The sequence below is a fragment of the Pygocentrus nattereri genome, chromosome 9, assembly GCF_015220715.1.
Source record: "Pygocentrus nattereri isolate fPygNat1 chromosome 9, fPygNat1.pri, whole genome shotgun sequence".
NCBI classification, from domain to species: Eukaryota; Metazoa; Chordata; class Actinopteri; order Characiformes; family Serrasalmidae; genus Pygocentrus; species Pygocentrus nattereri.
Window position 1 is genome coordinate 15,733,098 of NC_051219.1, and position 26,837 is coordinate 15,759,934.

General features: G+C 40.6%; 1 protein-coding gene across 4 annotated transcripts; it reads left to right on the forward strand.

Annotated features, from left to right (window-relative positions):
* The first annotated feature begins 10,076 nt into the window (after positions 1–10,076).
* On the forward strand, positions 10,077–25,659 carry klhl21 (kelch-like family member 21). Of its 4 annotated transcripts, none has more exons than XM_017720909.2 (5): positions 10,077–10,222; positions 18,521–19,610; positions 23,089–23,494; positions 23,619–23,691; positions 24,601–25,659. In XM_017720909.2, exons 2-5 carry the CDS (start codon positions 18,584–18,586, stop codon positions 24,937–24,939), a joined length of 1,845 nt encoding a protein of 614 aa, XP_017576398.1. In that variant the 5' UTR covers positions 10,077–10,222; positions 18,521–18,583; the 3' UTR covers positions 24,940–25,659. The 4 variants fall into 4 exon arrangements, with proteins under 4 accessions (XP_017576398.1, XP_017576401.1, XP_017576399.1 ...); XM_017720912.2 differs by lacking the exon at positions 10,077–10,222 and adding an exon at positions 10,360–10,540; XM_017720910.2 differs by lacking the exon at positions 10,077–10,222 and adding an exon at positions 17,504–17,592.
* Positions 25,660–26,837: the final 1,178 nt, after the last annotated feature.

Genomic DNA, 26,837 nt, shown 5'->3' on the forward strand with positions numbered 1-26,837 from the left:
TTTCTCCCTCTCTCTCTCTCTACCTCTCTCAGTCTCTCTTTCTTTGACCTATCTGTCTTTCTCTCTCTGTCTGTCTGTCTCTCTCTCTCTCTCTCTCTCTCTCCCATCCTTTCTCTCTCTCTCTCTGTCTTGCTGTCTCTCCCCTTCTTTTTCTCCTCCATTCTTCCTCTCCCTCCCTCTGTCTCTCTCCATCCATGTGTTGATTCTTCCTTCCTTCTCTCTCCCTTTGTCTCTTCCATACATGAACTCTCTCTCTCTCTATGTCTCTTTACCTCTCTCAGTCTCCCTTTCTTTGGCCTGTGTCTCTCTCTCTCCATCTCTCTCCCATCCTTTCTCTCTCTCTGTCTGGCTGTCTCTCCCCTTCTTTATCCCATCCATTCTTCCTCTGTCTCCCTCCATCCCTCTTTCATCCATTCTTTCTCTCACTTTTTCTCTCTATCTTTCCTCTCTTTCAATCTCTTTGGCCTGTGACCCTCTATCTTCCCAGCTCTCTCTCATCCATTCTTTTTCTCTCTCTATCTGTCTCTCATTGTCTCTCTCTCCCTCTCATTTTCTTTTCAATACTTTGACTCTCTCCCATCCATTTGTTGATTCTTTCTTCCCTCTCTCTCCCTTTGTCTCTTCCATCCATGAACTCTCTCTCTCTCTCTCTCTCTCTCTCTCTCTCTCTCTCCCTCTCTCTATGTCTCTTTACCTCTCTCAGTCTCTCTTTCTTTGGCCTGTGTCTCTCTCTTTCTGTCTCCCTCCCATCCTTTCTCTCTCTCTGTCTGGCTCCCATTATTTTTCTCATCCATTCTCCCTCTCTCTCCCTGTGTCTCCCTCCATCCCTCTTCCATCCATTCTTTCTCTCACTTTCTCTCTCTGTCTCTCTCTCTCTCTGTGTATATATATATATATATATATACAGAGGGGGGGGGGGTGCTGGAGCCTATCCCAGCGGTCATCGGGCAGAAATATATGTATATATATATTCATTCTCTCTCAGACTCTCTGTGTGTCTCTCTCTTCCCTCCCCCTCCCTTGTCCTTCTATCTGTCCCACCGATTCTCTCTCTATCTCTCTCTTGCTGTCTCTCTCTCATCATTCTTTTTGTCTTTTGTCTCTCTCTCTCCCATCCATTCTTTAATTCTTTGTCTCCCTCTTTCTCCCATCCATTCTTTTTATCTCTCTCTCATCTACCCCCCCCCCTCCCATCCATTCTTCTTCTCTTTCTCTACATCTCTCACTCTCCCTCTTTTCTATCCTGGTCTCTCTCTCATCCATTTTTTAATTTTCTCTCTCTTCATCTTTTCTCCCGTCCATCCTCCCTCTCTCTCTCTCTCCCTCTCTCTCTCTCTCTCTCTCTTTCTCTCACTCTCTCTCACTCTCTCTCAGCTCACAGTTTGATATGGACTGAATCAACGTTCTCGTCCTCACTCTGCTTTAACAGTTGTATCAATAATTCACACTCCTTCTGCACTGGTGAGTTTTGAGGGAGTGCATTCAGCTGAGAGCCAGAAGGCCAGGTGGTCCGCCATGTCTGCCTCAGTTACACCCAAACAGTGAGCCATAAGCTTTCAGTCCTGCTTTTTTAATCTCTATCACCCTGCAATAAACATGACAGGTATTAATGGTGGGCTTTGGCGATTTCCATTAATTCACCTGAGTAATAGACGCACCTTTGAGAAAGTAAAGCATAAATCAAGACTCGCACAGGCCCATGCTGGAAATGAAAATATAATGAACACTCGATTTATGCGAGGACGCACTGTCAGGATCGCTCAGTGCGCAGTGGCATTTCAAAATGAAACCTGTCTACCTGCTCCATTCTGCTGTATGGCATGACGTGCTCAATTCAGATGATGTAGTGCTTGTCATTTGAAAATATGAATATAAAATAACGCCCGTCCTAGACAACTGGTCATTACAGTGAATAATGTGTTTTGACAAAAATGACAGCCAACAATATTTTGAATGTTTGCACAAATGAAAAACAAGTAATTACAACACCACAGAAATAACAATGAACATCTCCCTCTCTCTCTCCCTCTCTCTCCCTCTCTCCCTCTCTCTCTCTCTCTCTCTCGTTCACCCCCTGATCTGACTTCATTTGATTTGACAGAAGCAAAGAATGAATAATAGTTCCACCTACTGAGAACTGAGCGTCACTGCAGCTCCTCTTTGGTTCCTCGTACTTCAGTTACTTTGTTACATTCTTTCGTCTTTGTCTGTTCATCTGAATCAACACATTAAACCCAATGAGTTAAAGATTACAAAATTTCAACAAATCTGTGGGCCAGAGAGAAAAAAAATGTTTGGTAACGCTTTATTTGGATAGTCCACTTTAAATGCTTTGTAGATACTTAATTTACTTTCAAGTTACATTCAGCTACATCTTTGCTAAAATAGCCATCATTTTCTGTAACTCTAAACCTGCTTTAACCTTAACCTTAACCCAAATCCTCAACCCAACCCTTACCCTAGTTCAAATCCTAACCCTAACCCCACTGCTGTTTAGAACCCATGTGTGAGCACAAGGCCTGAGGGCCTGATCTAACACAATCCTTTCCAGCTCAGTATTTTAATTTTCTATTAATAGAAAAGGTGTTACTAAACATTTTTCCCTCTGGCCCACAGATTTGTTGAGATTTTGTAATATGACCCTTTTACTCATTGTGTTTGATACCCCTGTTTCAACAGATAGTTTACAAATTTGAACATCTGGTGTGTAAAATGGCCATTGTTTCTTCAGAATATGCAACAGTAATCAACACTTAAATTTCCCCAGGAGCTCAGTCTTTTAAATCTATCTGATTGAACTAAACACCTGGCATCCTTTGTTGTTCGTTAAAACTTGAGCTCAGTTTCTGAGCTGCTGAGCTTAGTTAACTTGAAGTGTTTGTATGGGTTGAACTGCAGCTGAACTGCAGCTAGTGTGTTCGATGTTTGTGGAGATTTAAAAGAACACTTCAGCAGAACTTTTTACATCACCTACATTAAAAGTTATATTAAAAGTTACTTTAAAATTCAAAACTTTTTTGCTTCTCCTGTAAAATAAAATTTTTGGACAGGATTTGTTCCAACGGTGATGTTATGCTAAAAATGAATCAAATGGTGTTGTAACTTCCCACAATACCAGGATTGAAACAGGGTATCTTTTGGGGAGGGGAGGGGGTCTCTGACCTGGCTGAGCAATTGAGTGGTGGTTGGTGTTTAAAAGGATGTAAAATATGATATCATCAGTTAATTTTATTCTTCCCAGCTGGTGCACCGTCTTCAAAATCATGATATTCAAAGAAACAAATAAACAAAACCCTGATACACAATTTGACATTGTAAGTACTTTTAATAGATAACGCCACAGTAATGTCACATTTCACTGTCATTGCACTGAATTCAACATTAGTAATGCTACTAAAGTAGTCAGTGCAGCACAGGCACCTGAGCAATGGAGCAAGTGGAGCAAGTGCACCCCCACTTTTATTAGAGGCTTTTTTTAAATTAGATTTATCTTGTTTGAATGGAAATTTGATTTCAGGTGGAAACAACCTCTCACTTATGATCAAATCAGCAAAAAGCATCATGTTTTAGAGCCATATTTATTTAAGATAGAACAAGGTGCACATACATTCATTAATAAGCCCATTCCATCCATGTACACTCTCAGAAAAAAGGTCTAAAACTGTCACTGGGGCAGTACCCCTCTTGTCACTAGGGTGGTATCCTCAAGGGCACATCTCAGTACCTTTAATCAGGGAACCTAATTGTACCATAATCCATTGAAATTATAAGTTGTATTGACTCCACACACCCCGTCTTGTCTCCAGGGCTTTTATTTTATTTTTCTGTTTTAAAACATTAGGTTATGAAAACATTAACATATGTACTTTTCATCTGGAAAAACTTATTTAAGTTATACAATTGGACCTTAAAACCACTGTAGTACCTTTTGATGGTACATTTACAGTGTCTGTACCTTGATGAAGGAGAAAGGTACCCACAGAGAAGCTTTATTTCTATCAGAATACAGGAAAGAGAATAGTGCACGTTTTTTCCCCTCTCTGTTTATGACAGTAATATGTCAAAAGTTTCTGACAGATTTGACTGATTATTTGGAATATTATCGCTTGTTGTTTCAAAATTATGACTAAGGCTGTGTTCAGATGGTGGAGTGCATTCTGCAAAACATCTGCGTCCGAACCGCGAGGTACCCATCTGTGACAACTTTTGCAAAGCGGAGGAAGAGCAGAGCAGATCTTTACGGGCGGGAAGTTCAACACAACATCCCACTAAAATTATAGACTGAAGAAAGTAGCACTTATTGCACTCCTGTGTGGAGGAGACAGGATGAAAAAGCCCCCCATTTGCAATGGTAGCAAGAGTTTTGAACACCACAACCACAAGACACATTTCCACATTAAAGTAAACTACTCACCAGGTTATGGTGCTGAGCAGTACTTGTGTATTTGTCAAGGTTTCTTAGGAAACCTCTGTGAAAACAATGTAGAAAATGGTTCAAACGTAATCAGTATTCATTAATATTCATTAATGTGCAATAAATATAGTAATACTCATCTTCTAGAAGATGAATACAACAAATGCCAGAAACACTATTCTACTGTTTAGCCCTTTAGTTCAATTTTACCCACTCTCTTTTTTGATTGGTTACCTCATGAAAAGGGACAAGTGGAGCTTTTCTGAAATCCACAATCCACAGCCAGGGGCACTTTAACCTTCTTGTGGGACCTAGGTCTAGAGGCGATCATGGGCCCTATAGGTGTAGTTACACGAAATCCTTTGTTTTTAATTAATGTGCACACACATTTGGTAGAATGATCCATAAAGTGACAGCAGCAGCAATACGGTTCTCTATATCTAGGATATAGTACAGTTCTACAGTATGCCTAGTCGAGTGCTATATTATAAATTTGAATCACTCCAGGTTGTCCTTTTGTCCTCTCTGAGTGAAGATGTTGAATGTATTAAAAATCACCCAGTGTCATAGCTAATCAATGAAGTGCAATGGCTGCCAGAGAGACATTGACAAAAATGTGTGTTCTCAGGCCTTCTTTCTCCATTACACATTAAAGGGCCCAGAAAGTGCTGACATTTTCTTGACCACTTATAGCAGTGGTCACTAACCCTGGATCTGGAGATTTACTTCCCTGTGGAGTCTAGTTCTAACCCCAAGCTGCCACACCTGCTCCAGCTAATGGACTTAACTGGTTCTTGATGATAAATCTTGATCATTTAAAAATGTTTTTGCAGCTTATGCCTGACCCATGCCACAGGCTAATCGAAGGCAAACGCAAAAGATCTTCCAATATCAGGTTGATTTTGAGTAATGATCTTCCCAGATCCTGTGGTGTGGTGTCTATATTCCTGATCTTTACTCCTCTGATCTACTCCCAGTGTTTTTAAGGCAACCTCAATTGTAGACCATAAATCTTAAACATGTTCAATTAAACATGTTCAAGTATCCTGTAGTGTGGGGTGGACTCTGATTCTCTGGTGTGAAACGTGGTATTAACGTCAAGCAATGAGATCAAAACTGAACTGAACTCGTCAGTGCATACAGAAGAAATTGTAGCCATGGCAGCTAAATCAACAACTGCTTACCTCATGTATATGCAAATGTGTATGTATGCATGTTTGTATTCTCCTCAAGTTCACACTGCAATATGTATGAGCCCCATTGACCTCTTCTTTTCAGTCACGGCTTCATCCACATTTTTTTCTTCTTGTCTTTTTCTGTGCAGAAAGCACACACCACCAGCATAGCAATAGCCTTGCTTTTATCCCCCGTGTTTGTTTAGATCTATAGTCACGTTAGTTCGCAAGAAACTCCTGCTAGGTTTTGAGGCTCAGAACCTTTGGTCGGGACTCTTGTTTATGTGCATAATCTGAAAGCATGTGGTGTTTTATTCAGTTCAGGTCGTGTAGTGTGGGAAAACTGATGAATAACAACAATCAAGGACAGGAAAATCTGTGAAAAATATCAATGTGTGTGGGGCATCTAACATTTTCAACATCAGTTAGGATTTTCAAAATCCTGTAGGGTGTGCCAGGCATCTGGCTACTACACTTGCTCATTTCTACAACAAGAGAGGGCTTTTGCCACTTGTGGCTTTACTAGCAAGCTGTTTGGCTCTCTTTATAAAAAGGTCCTTTTTCTCTAAATGGATCCGAAGTTTAGTGTTACGAACTATTCATTTCCTCCTTGTCTCCTCCTCCTTTATAATTTTCTGATAGGAGTCCAGAAGTACAGAATTGGCCTTGCTGTCTCTAGTTGGTCTCACCTTCCCTATCAATATAGTTTTGTCTTGATTGCTAAAGCACCTTAACAAAATTGGAAATCACTTTATCTTCATTGACCCTTTCTTAGCAAAGCAGAAGTGTCCTTTTGCAAATGTGTTAACACGTTCTCATTGCTTTCTTATTTTTCACATGATTTACAGAACAATTAACACAAAAATATTATGAGGGAAAAACAGAGTACATAAAAAACATGCAAATCCGTGCAAGTCCTTTATGGCTTCTGTAGTTTTGCATGATATGGTCATATTAATTCTAAGGGTTCTGTAAGATGCACTATGAGTATACCTGACAGAATAAAGTGGATGTTTGCTTTGCTGTAAATGGGTTGTGATATTGCTCTGACCACAGAGCGGTTACTGTAAGCACTGATGACGAATTAGCACTGAATAGCGTTACTGCTGATTTGCTCATCCGCTCTGAGGGCCAGGTTAGAGGAGCGTACATATGTACAAACACAGCTGATGCATGAAGACAGCAGCTCGGGGCATTTAAAAGCCCTGGATTTGTGACGACAAGTAAGTCGGTACTTTTTATACTGTTTTCAAAGGGCTGTTTGTATTAAAGAAAAACTAGTGTTCTTGCTTGGAAGAACACACCTCAGAACTAAAAAAAAACGTTCATTAGTGTAGAACTTTTACACTATGTGGAGATTCTTTGAACTTAAAACAGGTTGTTTACACTCACATCTCTTTTACATCTAAAAATCAAGCTCCACTCTTGCTTCAGATCTGAAAAACTGGACAGTTGTTTCTGTCCATCCTTCCACTGTGAGAAGACAACTCAGCACTATGAGTCCGAAAGGATGTGCAGCTGTTAAGAAGCTGTTACTGGGAAAAAAAAGAGAAAGTCATTACAAAAAAAGAAGAATCAAAGAAGCTGCTGGTGTTCTCAGTGACCACCCCAGAGCCCAGGCCTCAGCATCACTGAATGTGTTTGGGATTGCTTGGATGGACAACTTCTATGACTGAACTTTGGAGGTGTGGGAAAATATCCCTGCAGCTTTCTTTAAAACAAACGGTAAGAAAGTGAGTGGTGGGGGTACTTAAACATGCAGGGCTAAACACCGACTTGTTTCCATTGCCAGGGACACAACTGTCAATCATTTTGCATTCTGACACGCCCACACAGCTCTGAGCAGCCAGCAGCTCTGAATGTTTGGTGTATTTATCTGCTATTGAATTGTATTCATTTATATGTTTCTTCAATATTACATAGCTTAAAGCCTTTTCTGCAGCATTTCTTTAATATCAAAACAAAATGAACCTATGTTCACTGGAGTTTTAATTGCCTTTATAGACTGGTCTCAGACCTATGCACAGTACTGTATAACACATGTTTGAGTTGCGGAGTAGTAGGCCACATAGGTTTGCGTTCTGTTTGTTATCTCCATATAATTGGTGCCTTCTTCTAACCAGACCTTTTTCATCCATGTTAACTCCTCCACAATCCCCTATAATTAGCCATTGTGGAAATTATTTCTGGCCCTGTACACAAAGGTTCCATCACTTGAGAAAGATTATTTCCCAACACCAGGGTGCTGAACAAATCTCCCAACAAATCAGAAAGCAGCAATGCATGAAATACAGTAGTTCTGCTCCAGAGACAGCTATAAATAGAGAAGGGAGGGTGCATACAGAGAACAAGAGGGATGTATGCATAAATATCTGCAAGAATGCTCTGTCCAAATGGAGATATGAAGTTTAGCTTTGGGCAGAGATTTGAGCATGACAAATACTTGTTTTGATTGTGCTTGTTGAGCACCTCGGAAGAAATGCATGAGATCTAGGCAGCCAAGCACCTCCCCTGCTGCAATGAAAAAGGCACACCAGGATGCTCCAGAGATTTTAATGAACAGTCAACCATCACAGCCCTTTTGAACTTCTCTTAGGGTTTATAATGAGCTTCGTGATTGCCAATCCCTGCAAGGACTCCCAACCTGTCTGTGGAGGCTGTAATCCTGCAGGGTACGCCATCTGAATTCTCCTGTCAGTGGATTAATCTTCTGTGTTTAGGGACTTTTTCCTGCTGCTGTTGCACTCTGCTTACTAATTAGGGTGCTACACATCTGTAGAGATGATTTGAGACACTGTCTATTGTAGAAGTGTGACATAAGTAAAAATAACCAGAGTGAAAAAAATACATTGGTACATTTAGTACCTTGGTTATCATACTTTAAGGGGAACCCCAACAATTTCTCAAAAGTCTGTATAATTAAATGGTTGAGATGTTAACAGAGTCATTCAGAGTGGTTTAATGTAATGTGTTCTGTTTTTGAGAAACTCACCAAGTCAGAGTTGTTCCCAGTGGTGATGATAGGAACCCGACGTCTGGCCCCTAAAAGCTCCCTGAGAGAAAGTTATTGCAATCACAGTTTCATTCAGTTACAGTCTGTTTCACTGACCCTTGAATGTACATGTGTCTTCTGAGTTTTTATATGTAATGCTGATGAATAGGTTTTAATGTGGGACTCTATTGGCCCACCTCTTTATCACTTGAAAGCTTGAAGGCCCACAAGAAAACAAAACTCAACATTTCCCATTTATGGGAAATGATCGACCCACTCTTGCATTATGTGATGTGTATCAGTGAACAAGAAATATCAGAATATTGGGGCGAGTGGACAACTTGAAAGGTCGGCTGTTTCTAAAGGCAAAGGGCAAAGAAACTGACGAAGCTGCCTTTGGGCACTGTTAATGAGGGGCTTGAATTCATGTTAACTGTCTGAAAACATTTCATATTTCTTTTTTTATTGTTAAGTCAGTTATTTTCTTCACTGATTTTCATGACAAAGTGCCATCACAGGCCCACCATGGACCACTGGCTCCCCTCAATACAGGTCCAAGGGTCACCAAGGGGTGCTCTGCGACCCACGTGTGGTCCTTGGCCTGGTGGTGGAGAAACCCTGGCTTAGAACACACGTAGACACCCCTCCACCATAAATGCAAAAAAATAATAAAATCATATTTTAGGCCAAAATCTGATCTCAAAGTAGTGTAAAACAATGTTTCAGGCATCAGGCAGCTTATTAGGTATGTTATAACGGTATGTGATGGAGATTTTAGAGGTGGATCCCCACCACTGAGAAGAATTCACAACAAACCACTTGAAATGTCTCTGTTTACATTTAAGCCATTTAGTTATACAGACAATTGTTGGGGTTCCCCTTTAAGTTCCATCCATCCATCCATCCATCCATCTTCTAAGTTGTATGCCGTTTTAAGTTATATGCCGTATTTCATTTTAACAATTGTGAACAATTTTTTGAACTATGCATGTGGCCTTACTTAAGCCACACCTATCTGTACCTGACAGTAGGACTTAGCAGCGCTGGGTGCGGTGGGAAGACTCACTCGGTGGCAGAAATCTGGTTCTGTTAAAAAAATCAAGAAAGGAAACACTAGAGGGCGACACATGCTAAGAAGACTACGTGGTTTTGCAGCGTTTTGCCTATGGACTTTACAGAAGGATTTAAGCGCGGGTTCTCTAAAATAGAATTATTTACGGATTTACTTTTTTTCAAATTATTTTGTAACTAATCAATACAAATAAGGAATAAAACGTTTCAATAAGCCTAATAATCCATAAATTACAGCAAATAAATAAAACCTTCAAAATACAAAAATAGAAGTTTTCACATGTAAAAATAAACATTTTGATTTTTGATTTTCCTTTTTTTAAATACAAATAAATCAATAATTTTTAGAAACTTGTATTCTCGCGACACTGCGAGCTGCGCTCACGTCACGTCGTAACCGTAGCGACCAATGGGAGCAGAGCGGATCAGAGAAGCCATGGCGCTCAGATGAAGGAGCTGGACGGGGACAGTGTCAAAGTTTTTTTTTCCGCTGAAAACGAGGATTTGCTGCTCAGTAGCGAGCTGTCGGGGGGTCAGGGCAAACGGAAAAGCGCGACGTGTGTAAATTCGGTAAGTAAAAGTAAATGTGCTCGGCTTTGAAGAGTCACGTCTGGCGTGTTGTCTCTTCTCCTTGAGCTGAAGTGGCCGCCGTGCTGCTCTGTTGGGCTTCGCTCCTGTCCCGACCACCCTCACACCTGCATGTTTACCAGAACTGTGTTCTGGTCTGTTCTGCTCGACAGAGGGACTGTAGGCTAAAGTGGACAAAATACTCTGGTTCCACTACTGTTAGTTGTGGCGTGGCTTAACCTATCTTTGAATGCTACATTCAAGCCCACAGCGAAGAAAGAGCCGTTGTTTGTTCACCTTCATCTGCGCCCTCGGACTGAGGTATGCAACACGCAGCAGCTCAGTAGTGGAGACTAGCTCGTTTGTCTAAAGTTGAGTTGTTTTAAAAGTAGGCGGCTTTTCTTCTTTGGTTCTTTGTTTAATCAATGCCTCAGTCAGGTATGCATAAATCCGTTTGTGTTGACATCAAATTTATAACCGTTGTTTTTGTAGGTGGCCCCTTCTAGATGCTTCATCCGTCAAGTTCATCCCTCTGGCTAGTAACCTGGCTGTTCGATTCACTCTAGGCTTTACCAGAGGTTGAGATTAAACAGAATAGACCATCCTGGTTTTTATTCCTGTTGACTGATTCTTGCATTCACGTAGTCTTGTCAGTATTCATAGAGAATACACACATAGCCCTGGTCTTCACTGTGATGTCAGACTACTGAGTTTTTAGATGCAAGGTTGGTGGTAGAGTAATAGAAAATCCAAAAACAATGTTTTCCATTGGGTAGTGTTTTACTTCAGAATGTATGTATAACCCTCCACCATGAATAGCTTTTAAAAATACATTTTAAGACAACATTTTATCCAAAACCATCATAAAACAATGTAGCAGTCATCAGGCAGTGTATTCATAACCCTTTCATGTAACAGTTTTCTATGAGAGCTCTTAGGGGCATTAAATACTTCGGATGTTAGGTTCCCAACACTACTTCTGTGAGCAGTGTGGTTCTGTAATGTTTGACTAACCCAAGATGATGACTCATTTTCTCAAACTTTTGACTTATTTTGAAACAATTTATTGTTTTCCCCAGTTATTAATTTAGTGTGCCAAAAAAAGTTTTTTTTTTAAATAACTCTGGACTTGGTGAAATTATGACATATTATTATCTCAAATAACATTTTCTCAACCGTTTGACTTGAAATAATGACATTTTGTCAGATGTGGGAATAATAATTCTTTCTAATTATTGTACTTTGTCTACAAAGCCTGTAATATACCTATAACAGTGTGTGCCTTTAGAATTGCAGGCCATGACCCTGTTTCCCACTACAAAAGCTGATCTTATCTTTATGAGGTGGTCTGAAGAGGGCTGGATCCTTCATGGGGAATGTGGACTTCCCTCATCTGCCTTTTTATGGCAAAGCAGAGGTCGGCCATGAAGAGTCCTGGCCGCTCCGTGCTACTATAGGCTCTGGTATGCAGGCCAACGGCTATAGTCACTGTGATGTGATGTTTCCCAGCCAGGTGCAGCAGAAGGCTTTTTACTGGCTGCCATCTTGCTGGGCTACGTAGTGGTGTTTTTGTTGTTGGCTGCATTTAGTTATGCTGATGGCTGGATTAAACAGTCCAGAAGTTCACAGAGACACTTAAGCCATGTCTTTGCCATACACCTTCAGAGTGTCAGTATTTACTTGTCAAACGTACACAGTCACATGTAATTACCAAAGATTTGAATGAATTTCTACATTTTGGAATGGATAATACTTTTATCAATGACGTAATTACTCAGGTTATTCCTAGTTCTTATTTAGACTTACGCGATATGGTACTGGTTCAGTTTGTTTTGTTTCGTTCTGTTCTTGAAGGTTCTCTTTGGGCTGATGAACTACTTTGTTTTTGTTCACTCCTCTTACTTTTCATTGTATTTAGACCAAACAGATCCCAAAAGTAGGACAGTACAAGTTCACTTTGCATGTTATATCTGTGAATTTATACTACTTTTTAGTCAGATTTTAAGCTATTCTCCCCACCTCTGGTGCTTGTTTTAGGCATGAGCATTTCAGTCGAATTTGTAAAGTTGCTGGCTACAACATTCTGGACTAAACAGGTGTCTGATATACAGTGTTAAAAAATTCCAAACCATTCTAATGTCAGCGACTTCCAGCACTGTTCAATGTCTCTGAACTCAGCATCTCTCTGTTATTGCAGAAAAATAAATTCAAACAAAACCGTAATAGGCCATTTTAGTAGTTCTTTAAAATGAACAGACAAATCCTAATCCTCAGATAATGTTATTAGCCTAGACATACCGTACCTCTTTTTACCTGTTGGCCCGAAAACAGCTAGTTGTCTAGCTGACACCAAGCATGATAAATTATGCATAAATTATGTAAATAATGTTGAACGTTTTTTTCCATTAAGTCTATATCGGTAGATTGGAAAATTAACTCAAGTTTGATGTTTTTCTGGGGCACTTTGCAACAACACTTTCTGTGTTGACCTTTGTACCATCTGCTACAAGTGTAAGGTAGTCAGCGTGGTCAGCCTGAGCTCCTTTAAGATTAAGTGACCCTTATTAGTCCCACAACGGGGAAATTTCACCTTCACGTTTAACCCATCCGTGAAGTGAAACAACACATGCACACTAGTGTGTACACACACACTAGGGGACAGTGAGCACACTTGCCCAGAGTGGTGGGCAGCCCTATTCCCAGCGCCCGGGGAGCAGTTGGGGGTTTGGTGTCTTGCTCAAGGACACCTCAGACATGTACTGTCGGCTCTGGGAATCGCACCAGTGACCTCCCAGTCACAGGGCTGGTTCCCTAACCTCCAGCTTATGACTTTCAGGCTACTATTTTATAGATCTGTGTTCTGCCTAATTAAACACACCTAGTACTTTTTAAAAAATCTGTTAGACTTTCATGATTATTTGAACATTCAAATCATTTCACTCATTCCTAACTTGTCTTGAATGTTTTTTATTTTCAGTTTATTATCACTTTAGGACCAGTAATGTTTTACGATATGATCATCCACTAAAGATAACATGTTAACATATTTACTCTGTGTGTGTGTGTGTGTGTGTGTGTGTGTGTGTGTGTGTGTGTATGTATATATATATATCTATATATATATATATACATATATATATATATATAGTACTATTATACATTTGTTCATATCATATAATTAATTAGTAGAGATACAGTCTTACTATAATGGAAATAACACATGATCAAATGTAAGACTATAACAAGAAAAGGCATTTTAGTGAGTTTCAAACAGTAAAACATAAAATGTAGACAAAACAAAAAAAAACTTCTACAATTAGAGGGATATATTTAACTGAGTGGTCAGTTGTTGTCAAGTAAATAGATATGCTACAGAAATGACCTCTACCGCATCACCACGGTATGTATCATGGAACTTTTCTCCTGTCATTAGTACGTCTAACTTTAGACAATGACTTGCATCCAGGAAATGATATCTTGGTGATATAAGACATAGTCAGACTTTCTTCTGAGTTTGTAATAAGCTGAAAGGGGCCATTTTGACCTGGGTGGGTGATTATCAGATGACCACGATTACTGACTGCATATACTGGAACTCAGATGTTGGCAACCAACGGTCATTCTCTGCCTGTGAAGGGATCACATTCTGCCTGCTATTATAAGGTAGTAAACAGACTGGCAGTAAGCACTTTGGCATTCTGCTTGCTAAATACCCCTCAGGTATAAAGGGAACATGAGGATTGCTGCTACTTGCATAACTCTTTGCCTATGAAGAGCTGACTTTAATGACAACAAATGATATGTGTGGAACTGTGTGTCAGCTTTGGGGTTCAGAGCCTTGGCAAGAGAAAACATGTTTAAACATGTTAATAATCTTATTAGGGCTGTACGACATGGACAAAATACAATGTTGTGATTCAGCATTTCCACTGCTATACAATAGGCAGTGTGGGTTCTCGGATTAGAAGATGTAGACATGATGTCGAACCTTCTGAACGTTTGCTGACATAAGCAAGCAACTTCGATTCTTCAGGCCCTAAAAATGAAAACTTGATTTGCTTTGGTTTTCTAGCAGACTTTCTACATGTGTTTTTCAGCAAGAACAAAGTCTCAGCCTATGAATATCTTCAGTTCTGCTGGAAAAGCATCTCAGCTGGCTCCTCACGAAGCTACTTGACAGAACGCCAAGTGTACAAAGCTGCATCAAGGAAGGATGTAGAAGATAGTTTGTTAGTTTTCTCTTATTCCAAACTGAAAATAGTGGAAAAAAGGAAAACCCTTCTATGAGCAAGTGTTTAAACTTTTGACTTATATTTAGCAGCATAATAATTGCTACATATTTCATTCAAAATACCTTGTGGTGTACCTCTGATTTTTAACTTTATTTTGACCTTTATTTTAACCAAAATAATTTACTTTTCATGTGTATAAGGGATGTGCTCAGGAATTCGAGTGCTGATATTTTATCAATAATGCTTTCATTTTATCTATGGTAAAAAATAAACAAACGTTCAATAAAACGATTTTGTTTCAGCAGGATTGTAAAATAAGTTCACTTGCATTTGTGGGTACTAGTACTGCAAAGACATGTGTCTTAACATGAACACCAAGGACGAGACTGAGAAAGCAGAGAGCGCGGCGGTTCTAGTGTAGCTTTATCGCTCACTTGGCTAACTATTCTAGCTGATGTTAGTTAGTTCCAGAAACAGTCTAAGATGTTGGCACATCATCCATGTGTAACATGATGACCAGTCCTCATGAGCATTCTGTGTTGTACTGGTTAATGCTGTTAACTCATTAGCTCATCTGAAGGGGCAGCCTCTGTTGCTCGAGCTAATATCATTAAACGGGTGCTCAAATGTATATCTCTCCATGTGCTGCTAAAGGTTTGTGCTACACTAATGTTGTCTAAATGGTAAATTAATTTTGGCCTGTTTTTTCCTTCTTTGCAGTTTATGCATTCTTTAATCCTCACAGATATTCAAATATCAAAATAGCTTGTAATGCACATCCCTGACATGAATCAAAACACCCACAGAAACACTCCTCTGGAGCTGAGATTGGTCACAGCACACAAAGTAGGCCTAATTCATTTACTAGTTGGCCTATTTGAATATTACATCGTTCTGAGATATTCGGTGTCACATGGTCAATATCATGAGAATGAAACTGCAGGCCTAAATAATGTTCATATTTATTAATGAATTTTGATCACCACATTTACTCATCCAGATATACGGTTTCATATGTGTCCAAAGGAAGCTGCATAAAAAGTCCAAATTTAGCTGCCTATTTTGGACAAGTTAATGGTGTATTAAGGCACTGCATTATGGACACTGTCCAGCTGTGCATCAGAAGCTGTGGTTTTCTGAGTAGTTCTATACCTGTACAAGGAAATCTCATTATCCACACATCCTGCTGCTCTGCATTATGTAGGACACAGCGCTGTTCTTTCTGAAAAACCTGCAGCACCTTCCTCTGTGCAGTTTTCTGACCCACTGGGGCCTCTCTCTCCCTCTCTCTCCCTCTCCCTCTCTCTCCTTGCTGGTGATCTGTCTTTCTATGCTGGCCGCATAGTTGGACCTCTGTGTGGAATGTGGACTAGGCTCACTGGCGTGTAGTTGTGTTGGGGTTTTTTTTTTTTTTGGTCATTTGACTTCTGCTTGTTTTTCAACTTGCTTTGAGACTAGAAAGCAACAAGACTGTATTGCACACAGCCAATTTATCAACACAACAGCCAGGGATTTTTTTTTCAAAATGTCAGCATAGTTCAGTGGTTAAGATGTACACAAAATCTGAGGTCGCCCACTGTGAATTCTTCAGACCATACATACAAAAAGACCATACATGCATTGAAACGACATTAAACCAAAGTCATACAATGGTTATTGTATTTATGAAAAAAAAACCTCACGTAAGCAGCCATCTTCCCGGTTTTTCTTTTTTTCTCATAATACTCCATTTGGATTTTCTGAAAAACCTCAGTTTGAAGGGCCACATAGCCGTAACACTTCACCCTACCCCACTATCTCAACAAAAATTGGGACACCCTAACCCTAGATGTAAACGCACCAAAGAGAGGGCTAAGGGTTAAGTGGTAGGGGCAAAGGGTGAAATGGGATTGGGTCTTAATGAATAGTTTGATGTAAAATGCCCTTTACTAGAGAAACCTGCAGCAGAATTGCAGCATATTTACTATGTTAGTGATACAAACCAGTTTAATGCCTGTAAAAGCTACCTCACAGAAAGGTATTACGAGCAGTGGTTACAAATGTGCGCTGCCTAATGTCTGTAATGGTACAATACTTTAATGTTTTTTTGATGCACGATTTGTCACAATAATTGGAAAAGACAAAGCAGTGTCACAAAAATACAAAAAATACTATGAATGCAAAGTTATATTCAGTATTTCACATACTGCACTGCACTAAAACAAGACTAATTATGCATTATGCTCTCTCTTGTAATCAGACATGCTTTTGGGAAGTGTGTTTAAGTGCTGACAATAGATCTTTTTCACAGTCACGGTGTCATCACATCCAGCTGTAAATAGTAGCCTTATTGAACTTTTGGCATCCGAACTACCATGAACCATTTCACATCAAACCACTTGAGAAGGATTTGGTTACAGCTCAGTGATTATGAAAAAATGTAGAAAAAAATATAAATATGTGCTTACAACCCTATACAGCAAATTACAGTTAAATGTGTTATTACTTTGTTGAAAGACATGTTAACCAGGGCTTAATTAGTGACCAGAAAGTATTTCTTGGCAGAAACGTCTCTTTGAATACCTAGTGTATGACTCATGACAAGAATATAAACACTGAGAGATCCTCTCATCTGTATTTGTGCCCACTGCTTATGGCCTTACATGATCTTTATAATAGAATCGGTAAAATATAAATAATCCAGTGCAGTGGTTCTCAAAGCCAGTCATGGAAAACACATTTCTGTGCTTTCCCTGGTCAGGGATGTGGACCTGACTCAGTCTTAATATTTACCTGATTAATTGAATCAAGCGTGTTAGAGCAGAGAGTGACAATTCATGTATTGGTATTGGAATTTTCCTTACTTCAAAATCCAAGGCAAAAAGTGATGTGACAGAATATGGGAGGTGGTTGGGATTGGGGGAATTTCAGTAATCCCCAGTGAACCAGCATGCATGGTGTGAGGAGTACTCCCCCACCCACCGTGTAGAAATGGACACTGCCGATGTATTTATAGACCAGGCATAGAGTTGAGCACTGTTTCTTAAGAGAGTAACCGACACATGTGTTCGTCATAACAGTGGTATTGCAGTCTAGAAGCTTCTGGCTCCTGTCTTGTGTGCTCTGATTTCAGTAGTTAAAACGCCTGAAGAGGCAACGCAGGTAGGAAGACTAAATGTATGTTGTTTTATTCAATTTTTGGCTTGCATAAACAGGGCCCGTTTCCTGACATAAATTATTCTTGGTCTTAGATAATGTAGGCTTTAAAGGATGATCATCACCTATAACCGAGCAACATAGGTCAAGATTAGGCTTTGTGGTCTTCTTTTTCTATGATGTGTTACTGCCATGTGACGTACATACAAAACCACCAAAGGTCTGCTACCTGACCCAAGCCTGAGTTGGGTTGGATTTGTTTTCTAATAACGTTTATTTATTTATTTATATTATAGTAATTTTGTGAACATTCACACAGCACATGGTTTGTCTAACTCGCTTTCTTGTGTATTCTACAACTATATTCAGAATCATTCCCTAAAGATTCAGTAAAACTAGTCCTGGACCAGAGGATTGGCGACCCTTTATTTTGGTTAGCAAGCTAGGAGTAATGGCATGTAAGTGAGCAAAACTACATACTGAGGAATGTATAATGCTGTAAACTCATCTGTAGCATAAAGGGAGATGACTGTGTTGATGAGTGGCTAGCAACAAGGGGGGTTCTTGTATATAGTTAGCCAGGGAGCTGGTTAACTTGTCTAGCTTTAACAGTAAAAACACTTACCTGTAACGAAAAAGGTGTAGATAAATGACTTTAACATCACAATTAGCAAGCTGGCTAACTTGTTTACCAGTAAAGCCAGTGAAAATTAAGTGAATGTAATTTCACTTGTGACAGTGCCCTGGCAAATGCTAGTGTGACTGGGACTTGAACCATGTCTGCAATCAGTCCATCCCTGAGCGGGTTCAAGTGTCAAATTTAGTACCGGTCAGGCCTGGTTGGGTCTCAGACTAATATGTATGAATCAGATTCTTGCTTCAGTTTCATGCTCATACAGACGTCAAATAACTACTTTTTTTTCTCTCTTTACAGATGAACCAAATATTCTGAATAAAATCGTAGCCAGAGACCGAGATTGAGTAAAAGGGCTTTGCTATGGAGAAGCCGGTTTTGCAGACACAGCCCTCCATGCTACCATTTTTCGACACAGCGCACGCCATCAACCTCCTGCGGGGGATCCATGAGCTGCGGGCTGAGCGCAAGTTCTTTGATGTGACGCTGTGCGCTGAGGGCAAGGAATTCCACTGCCACCGCACTGTACTGGCTGCCGCCAGCACCTACTTTCGTGCCATGTTTGCAGGCACCCTGCGTGAGAGCGCCATGGACCGTGTGGTGCTGCATGAGGTGTCAGCTGAGCTCCTGGGCCTGCTGGTGGACTTTTGCTACACCGGTCGTGTGACAGTCACTCATGACAACGTGGACCTGCTGCTCAAGACTGCTGACCTCTTCCAGTTCCCCTCAGTCAAGGAGGCCTGCTGTGCTTTCCTGGAGCAACGACTGGATGTCACCAACTGCTTGGAGATCCAGGACTTTGCAGAAGCCTACGCCTGCCGAGAATTAGCCACTAGTGCCCGCCGCTTTGTGCTGAAGAACATTGTGGAACTAGCCAAAGGCACAGATTTTGAGAGGTTGCCATGGAAGCGGCTGTTGGAATTTGTTTCAGATGATGGCCTGTGTGTTGACAAGGAGGAGACGGCTTACCAGATTGCCATACGCTGGGTTAAAGCTGACTTGCAAAGAAGGTTGCATTACTGGCCTGAGCTGCTCCAGCAGGTGCGTCTGCCCTTTGTGCGCCGCTTCTACCTGCTGGCCCAAGTTGAAAGTGACCCACTCGTTTACTTGTCGCCTGCCTGCTTACGGCTGGTCAGCGAAGCGCGGAGCTTCCAGTCCTGCGAGTACGACCGGCACGACCGACCCTGCCACCGCATGCGGCCACGGCCTTCAACGGGTCTGGCTGAGATCCTAGTGGTGGTGGGAGGCTGTGACCAGGATTGCGATGAGCTGGTCACTGTGGACTGCTTCAACCCTCAGACTGGTCAGTGGAGGTACCTGGCAGAATTTCCTGACCACCTTGGAGGAGGTTACAGCATAGCGGCACTAGGAAATGATATTTACGTCACAGGTATGTTAAACGGCCAGATGTCTGCTTTTTTTGCTAAGGACACTTGTGTACATGTGTATAGTACTTAGAATGACAAGTGAATTTTCATAAATTCAACAGCACGTAGATAGAGTTTGAGCATAAATATAAGTTTTGCGAAAGTTTCCTTTTGTTTTCCAAAGACATCTGCTAGGCTATCTTTCCACACCTCCAAAGTTCAGTCTTAGAAGTCAGTTGCATTTTCTAATTCTTATGATCCAAGTAATCCTACACACTCAGAGAAGTTGAGGTCAGGACGCTCATATTGTTGAATTGTCTTCTCACAGTGGAAGTATAGACAGGTGTTTTTCAGATCTGAAGCAAAAGCGGAGCTTGATTTAATACTGAAATATGAGTAACTTGTGCTTACTGGCCACTTAGGTCTCTTAAATTTTTATTTGTTTATCAAACTATACAGATTCTACAGATTTATTACTCCTTTTTTCTCTCTCTGCTCATCCTGTCTTTGTAAGTGACCCATATCTGACATTGAAGGGTACCTCTGGCCTGAAATGTGAACACAGCCTTTTTCTTGGTCTTTGCTGAAGACGTTTGTCCTGAATTGACGGTCCAAATTATGTGAAAAGTTAACTAGTGGTAAAAGAAGACTCTGAATGCAGAGTCTTTATCCCTTGTGGACAATCTTGGACCTCAGCTTTAGCACTCCCTTATTCTCTAGTCTTATGAAATGGCAGCCAGCGCAAGTATAAATAAACCACAGGCTCTTTGGCTATATGGGAGAGAGGTGATGAGGACGTGGTGTTCTGCCAAAGAATCGCAGCAGTGTCTGTATTAATGATGATCCACTGGACTGGACAGTGTTTCCACCGAGGAAACGTCTTGCACCTTTACAAACGCCTCCTGTGTGTCAAGAGACACCGGTTGTTGCAACAAATCATTAGCAAAAATAGCACTAGCTACATGAGCTTGCTGTTGTTATATAAATGCAAATATCAGGCTGGGGTAATGTTACTGGAAGTAGCTGTGCAGATTTAGTTGTTGACTTTTGCTCTTTTTAGTAGGATATAATGACCTCGATTCTGAGGGAAGAGACATTTGGGTTGCATAACTTGAGGTCCATGGGTCTGTAATCAGTCTCCATGGAACAGAGTTGCATATGATTTGTTCATGCTTCTTGTAGCGTTAGCCTTAATCTCATTAAATGCTGCTATATAAAAGAGCTATTTGCACAAGTTTTGGTCAAGATCCTTGATCCAAGATCCTCTGTTTGGTCAAGGATTAAACAAGATGTTCACATTTTGACAAACTTTTTTGACTCGTTTTGGCTCATCATCAAACACTGTTGCATCACATTGTCTCCAGTGTGATTTGTTAGGCAGTAGCCCTATCCCAATGACAATATTGTGGTAGTACTGCCCAGGCCTATAATGTACACACATTGTGACTTCTTTTTCTCTGCAAAGCCAACTGGTTCTAAGCTTACAGCATAGATACCATGGCACGGTTAGGTGACTGTACTGAGGGACACAGACTTCACATTTCAACTGCTATACAACCACATAATGATCAAGTGACTCTTGGAGACAAATGTACACAGGCTAAAAGTATTGGCATTTCTGTTTATCAGGGGATAAGAAAAACAGCTTTAACCCAGAGTTCCTTATGTGGGCTGACTGGGTCATTCTCATGAAACTGCCACAAAAATTATGTAACACATTTATGGATATACATCATGCAGATAAACAATATTTATATACACTTTATTTCCAAAAGTATTCGATCATCTGCCTTCACACATATATGAACCATTCTTAATCCATAGCTTTTAATATAATGTCGACCCACCCATTGCAGCTATGCTTCAGCTCTTCTGGGAAGGCTTTCCACAAGGGTTAGGAGTGTGTTTATGGGAATTTTTGACCATTCTTCCAGAAGCACATTTGTGAGGTCAGACACTGATGTTGGTCGAGAAGGCCTGGTTCGCAGTCTCCTCTCTAATTCATCCCAGAGGTGTTCTGTCGGGTTTAGGTCAGGACTCTGTGCAGGCCAGTCAAGTTCTTCCTCACCAAACTCGCTCATTCATGTCTTTATGGACCTCACTTTGTGTACTGGTGCGTTCATGTCGGAACAGGAAGGGCCATCCTCAAACTTTTTCCACAAATTTGGGAGCGTGAAATTGTCCAAAATCTCTTGGTCTGCTGAAGCATTAAGAGTTCCTTTCACTGGAACTAAGGGGCCGAGCCCAACTCCTGAAAAGCAACCCCACACCATAATCATCCTCCACCAAACTTTACACTTGGCACATTGAAGTCAGACAAGTACCGTTCTCTTGGCAACCGCCAAACCCAGAGACGGAGAAGTGTAATTCATCACTCCAGAGAACACGTTTCCACTGGAGTCCAGTGTTGACGCTTTACACCACTGCATTTGACGCTTTACGTTGCGCTTGGTGATGCAAGGCTTGGATGCAGCTGCTCGGCCATGGAAACCCATTCCATGAAGCTCTCTACGCTGTTCTTGAGCTGATCTGAAAGCCACATGAAGTTTGGAGGTCTGTAGCGATTGACTCTGCAGAAAGTTGGCAACCTCTGCACACTATGCACCTCAGCATCCGCTGACCTCACTCTGTCATTTTACACAGCTGACTGCTCCGTGGCTGAGTTGCTGTCGTTCCCAATCACTTCCACTTTGTTATAATAGCACTGACAGTTGACTGTGGAATATTTAGTAGTGAGGAAATTTCACAACTGGACTTGTTGCACAGGTGGTATCCTATCACTGTACCACACTGGAATTCACTGAGCTCCTGAGAGTGACCCATTCTTTCACTAATGTTTGTAGAAGCAGTCTGAAGGCCTAGGTGCTTGGTTTTATACACCTGTGGTCATGGAAGTGATTTGAACACATGAATTCAATGATATGGATGGGTGACTGAATACTTTTGGAAATATAGTTTAATATAGTAGAATAAGTGTGTGGAAGTGGAAGCTCTGAAAAGTTATATCAAAAAGTTCAATTATTATTATTTATTTTATTTTAAAGGTTTGACATTTTTCTGCCCTGAATCTCGTTTACGCAGTGTCTGTTTCTCCTTACCTGTGTGTGCGTGTATACGTATACATATACATATATTTCATGTGATAGATATATATATGTGTGTGTGTGTGTGTGTGTGTGTGTGTGTGTGTGTGTGTGTGTTCAATTTCAGAAGTCTATTTAGATCTGTGATGTTCAATGGAGCCCTCTAACTAGTTGACACCACATGTGTGTTGTAAGTGTCCTGACCAATCACAGATGTCAAAGCTTTCAGGTGATCTAGTAAAGGTGGTTCATGTTGGTCAAGTTAATACAGCCAGTGTAGCTGTGTCAAAACTGTGTTTTTGCTGTATTAATATGTGGCAGTATTATTGCACTGTGATGTTTTGCCCATGTATTGCAGCTGTGCTGTGAATAAACTGTACTTTGCCTGCTTTTAATCCTGCCTGTTTGTTTGCGGCAGGTGGCTCTGATGGGTCCAGGCTCTATGATTGCGTGTGGCGCTACAACTCCAGCGTGAACGAGTGGACAGAGGTGTCGCCCATGCTGAAGGCCCGCGAGTACCACAGCTCCTGCGTGCTGAAAGGCCAGCTATACATGGTGGCCTCGGAGAGTACGGAGAGGTATGACCATACTCTGGACTGCTGGGAGGCCCTGCCGCCCATGCTGCACCCCATGGATAACTGCTCCACAACAGCATGCGGCGGGCGCCTCTACGCCATTGGCTCCCTGACTGCAGAAGACACTATGGCCATACAGTGCTATGACAGCGACTCCAACCGCTGGACCCTGCTCAATTGTGGTCAGCTGCCTCCATGGTCCTTTGCACCCAAATCGGTGACTCTCAATGGACTAATCTACTTTGTAAGGTAAGCTTTTGGTGTACAAGAACAGTCGTTTATCTTGTCTGGCAGGGCTATAGGTTTTTAAACAGTGGAAATTAAGGGTGTGGAATGAGGACTGCATTAGCTTATCATGATTCCTGTCTTTCAGGGATGACTCAGCAGAAGTTGATGTCTACAATCCACAGAAGAATGAATGGGACAAGATTAATCCAATGAACCAAGTAAGGGATTTAACATCACCACATTCATTAATGATTTACATGGATACACTACTGTTTAGGAGTTTGGAATCGCTGTTTATAACTTTGAAATAAATAAAAACCTAATACAATAGTCCAGTGCAGCTTCACAGATTTCAAATAATTAGCAGGACACTATGAAGCTGTAAATAAAAATAAAACCTTGTAAATGCGTCTAGAAAACTGAATGGAGGCACAGAAGATTCTAAAATGACAGAGAAAGCAGTACACCGTCAAGACCAAAGTTATAATCAAAATGTTCTCCAGAATTTGTTACAATTCAGAAGTGGACATTGAATCTGAAGGAGAGTAACTTTAGAATATAATAATGTAAATAGAAAATTATGGTTGCTTTGTTTTTGGGTTGTTGTGTTTTTTTTTTTTTGTTTTTTTTTTTAAACTTTTGCAGCAAAATAAAAATAAAACAGAAATAAAACAAGCATGGAACGTGCTTGGAACATTCCTGCTAGCTTATGTAATTGTGATCATCACAAGTAATTGTAGCTAATTGCTTAGTTGCAAATTAACTAAAGTAATAGTATGATGAATATTATGATTTATTTGTACTTTTATAATAAGTACCATTTCAGAGAAAAAAATGCAAAGATTTTGGCAGCTGTTTAAATAAGTCGCCCCCCCCCCCCCCCCACAAGTGAAAATAAGTACACGCACTGCACATTTTATTGTTTTATAGTTTTTTGTTTTTGTTTTTTTTTTTTCAATAATATTTGGAAAAATTGATATTTTGGATATTTTTCCCAAAAATAAAAGTAAGTTCTGCACTGACGTTTGGAGAAAAAAGACAAACTTCCCCATGTGGCTATATGTGAATAATTTCTTACTTTTCCCTTTTGGTTGTTATACTAAATCATGATTGATCGTCTCTCTAAGGTCCATGTTGGAGGCAGCGTGGCAGCTTTAGGAGGCCGTCTCTACGTGTCTGGTGGCTATGATAATACCTTTGAGCTGTCCGATGTGGTGGAGGCCTACGACCCCTCCACTCGCTCATGGAGCATGGCTGGCCGCTTGCCGCAGCCCACCTTCTGGCACGGCAGCGTCAGCATATTTCGCCAGTTCATGCCGCTCGTGCCCAGCACCTTCGAGCCCATTGATATGCCAGACGCCAACGACATTCACCTGAACCGGCACCATCGCCACCAAGCCCTTCACAACCTTAACAACGAGCTCAACCAGAACCACCAGAACCGCGAGGTGAACGCAGCACGCTGACTGGTTATACCAGTGCTCCGAGGGGTGCCCCGCTGAATGTGACATTGCAATGTTAGATACATTAGGCACTTTAACACACATTCACCTCAACTGGACAGCGAGTGGAGAAGGTGAACAGACACTTCTTCTTGTGTTTGCTTCATTTGCCTCTGTAAATTAGCGCTACCACAGCCGTATGTGTTTGCATGCAGTTCTAACGCTGGCTGTGAAGGACTCTGAAGGAGAGGAGTGGATTGGGACCGCCTAAAGTGGCTCATTATGAAATAGTGCCTAGTACGTCATGCCTTGGAAACTGAATGGAGATAAGGCTGAAGAAATACTGTTGTTTAGTTGCTAGGCTGCTAAAAGTGGTTCATAGCAATTTATCATCCACTAGGGCTGTTACAGTCGGTTGTATTGGTAATCAGCTATTTTGATGATTAATTGAATAGAGTCTCAATAAAAAAGACAGAACAAAAAAACTAATAACAGCAAATCATGTGTAGCCTTTCACAGATTTCAGAGTACTTTAAAAAAAAAAGTACTGTGCAGCAGTCAGAGATCACCTTTCATTTGTTTAAATTCCAGCCAAAACAGCCAATAAGGACATGTTCTGTACTCTTTACGAGATTTCTGAGACTTGATAGAAGACAATGCACCTGCATAAGTAAGGGGGAAGGGAAAGGAAAAAAACACGAGTTTCCAAAACTGGAGTTGAAACATTAATAAAATATACGAAAGATACACTGATGGGTCACTTCATTAAGTTCACCTCCTTGTATCTGCATTCTTTATTCATTTTTTCAGCTCCGCTTACCATATAGGTGCACTTTGTAGTGCTGCAATTACAGACTGTGTGTGTATTTACATGCACTCAATAATCCAATCATAATCGTGTTTCTGGAGTTATCTGATTATTTAAATGGTCATGTAAATGGCGTACTCCGCTTTCTTAGATTGGATGAAGGTGTAGAAATTAGATTAAGAAATCCGATAAAAAGTACTGAGTTTTAGCTCAGTAATCAGAAACTCTTACTCTGATTTCTTTCTGATTTCTCAGTCAGTGCGTGTGCGAAGCAGACAGTGGTACCGCAAATAGGCAAGCAGCGCTGCCACAAGATAGCAGCAAACACTTTGAGTGACCCTGAAACCACCTACATGCTTTACGAAATCAAGGATCTAGAGGATGTATGTTCATAGTTTTCAGGTAAAGTCATGTGATGTTTTCTTTAAGAAAAACAGCAGCATTAAGTTTGTTTTACATTACGTTTACATCATGTCTTCTTCAGTGAGTTTATTGGCTGGTTGCAAAGCAGAAATACGATTTCTGACGGACTCACATAGACACATCACATTATCTGATTACTAAAGTGCATGTAAACGTGTTGATCAGATTACTGGCACAATCTGATTATCTGCATTAAGTGCATGTAAACACACTCAGTTTGTAGGGCTGCTGGTGTTATCAGAACAAAGGACTGACCACACCAGAAGCTGTAATGAAGGCAAAGAGTGGACACACCAAAGACAGAAAAATTTTAGATTATATTGAGTCATTAAGGCATCTGTGTAATTTTCAGTTAAATTTTGACAGCATATTTTATTTATATATATATATATATATATATATATATATATATATATATATATATATATATATATATATATATATATATATATATATATATATATTTCATTTCGCCAAATTGACAAATAATCTTGATTGCTAATTCACAGAAATCATTGTATCATTACAACCCTGTTTTCAATACCACACAAACCTTGTTTGCCACTCTATACATTCCAAAAGGTGAAGGGATGGGATTGCTGAGTTTAAATGTGTAGCCAAATTGAGACTGCACTGCTGAGACAAAGTCTAAGGTATTTTGTATGCTTGGATAATCCAGAACGAGTGCTAG

Excerpts from the sequence above, each read along its gene's own strand:
- klhl21 (XM_017720909.2), top strand. The coding sequence starts at position 18,584 with ATGGAGAAGCCGGTTTTGCAGACACAGCCCTCCATGCTACCATTTTTC. Across the intron at positions 19,611-23,088 it reads AAATGATATTTACGTCACAG|GTGGCTCTGATGGGTCCAGG; the intron begins GTATGTTAAACG and ends TGTTTGCGGCAG. Across the intron at positions 23,495-23,618 it reads GGACTAATCTACTTTGTAAG|GGATGACTCAGCAGAAGTTG; the intron begins GTAAGCTTTTGG and ends CCTGTCTTTCAG.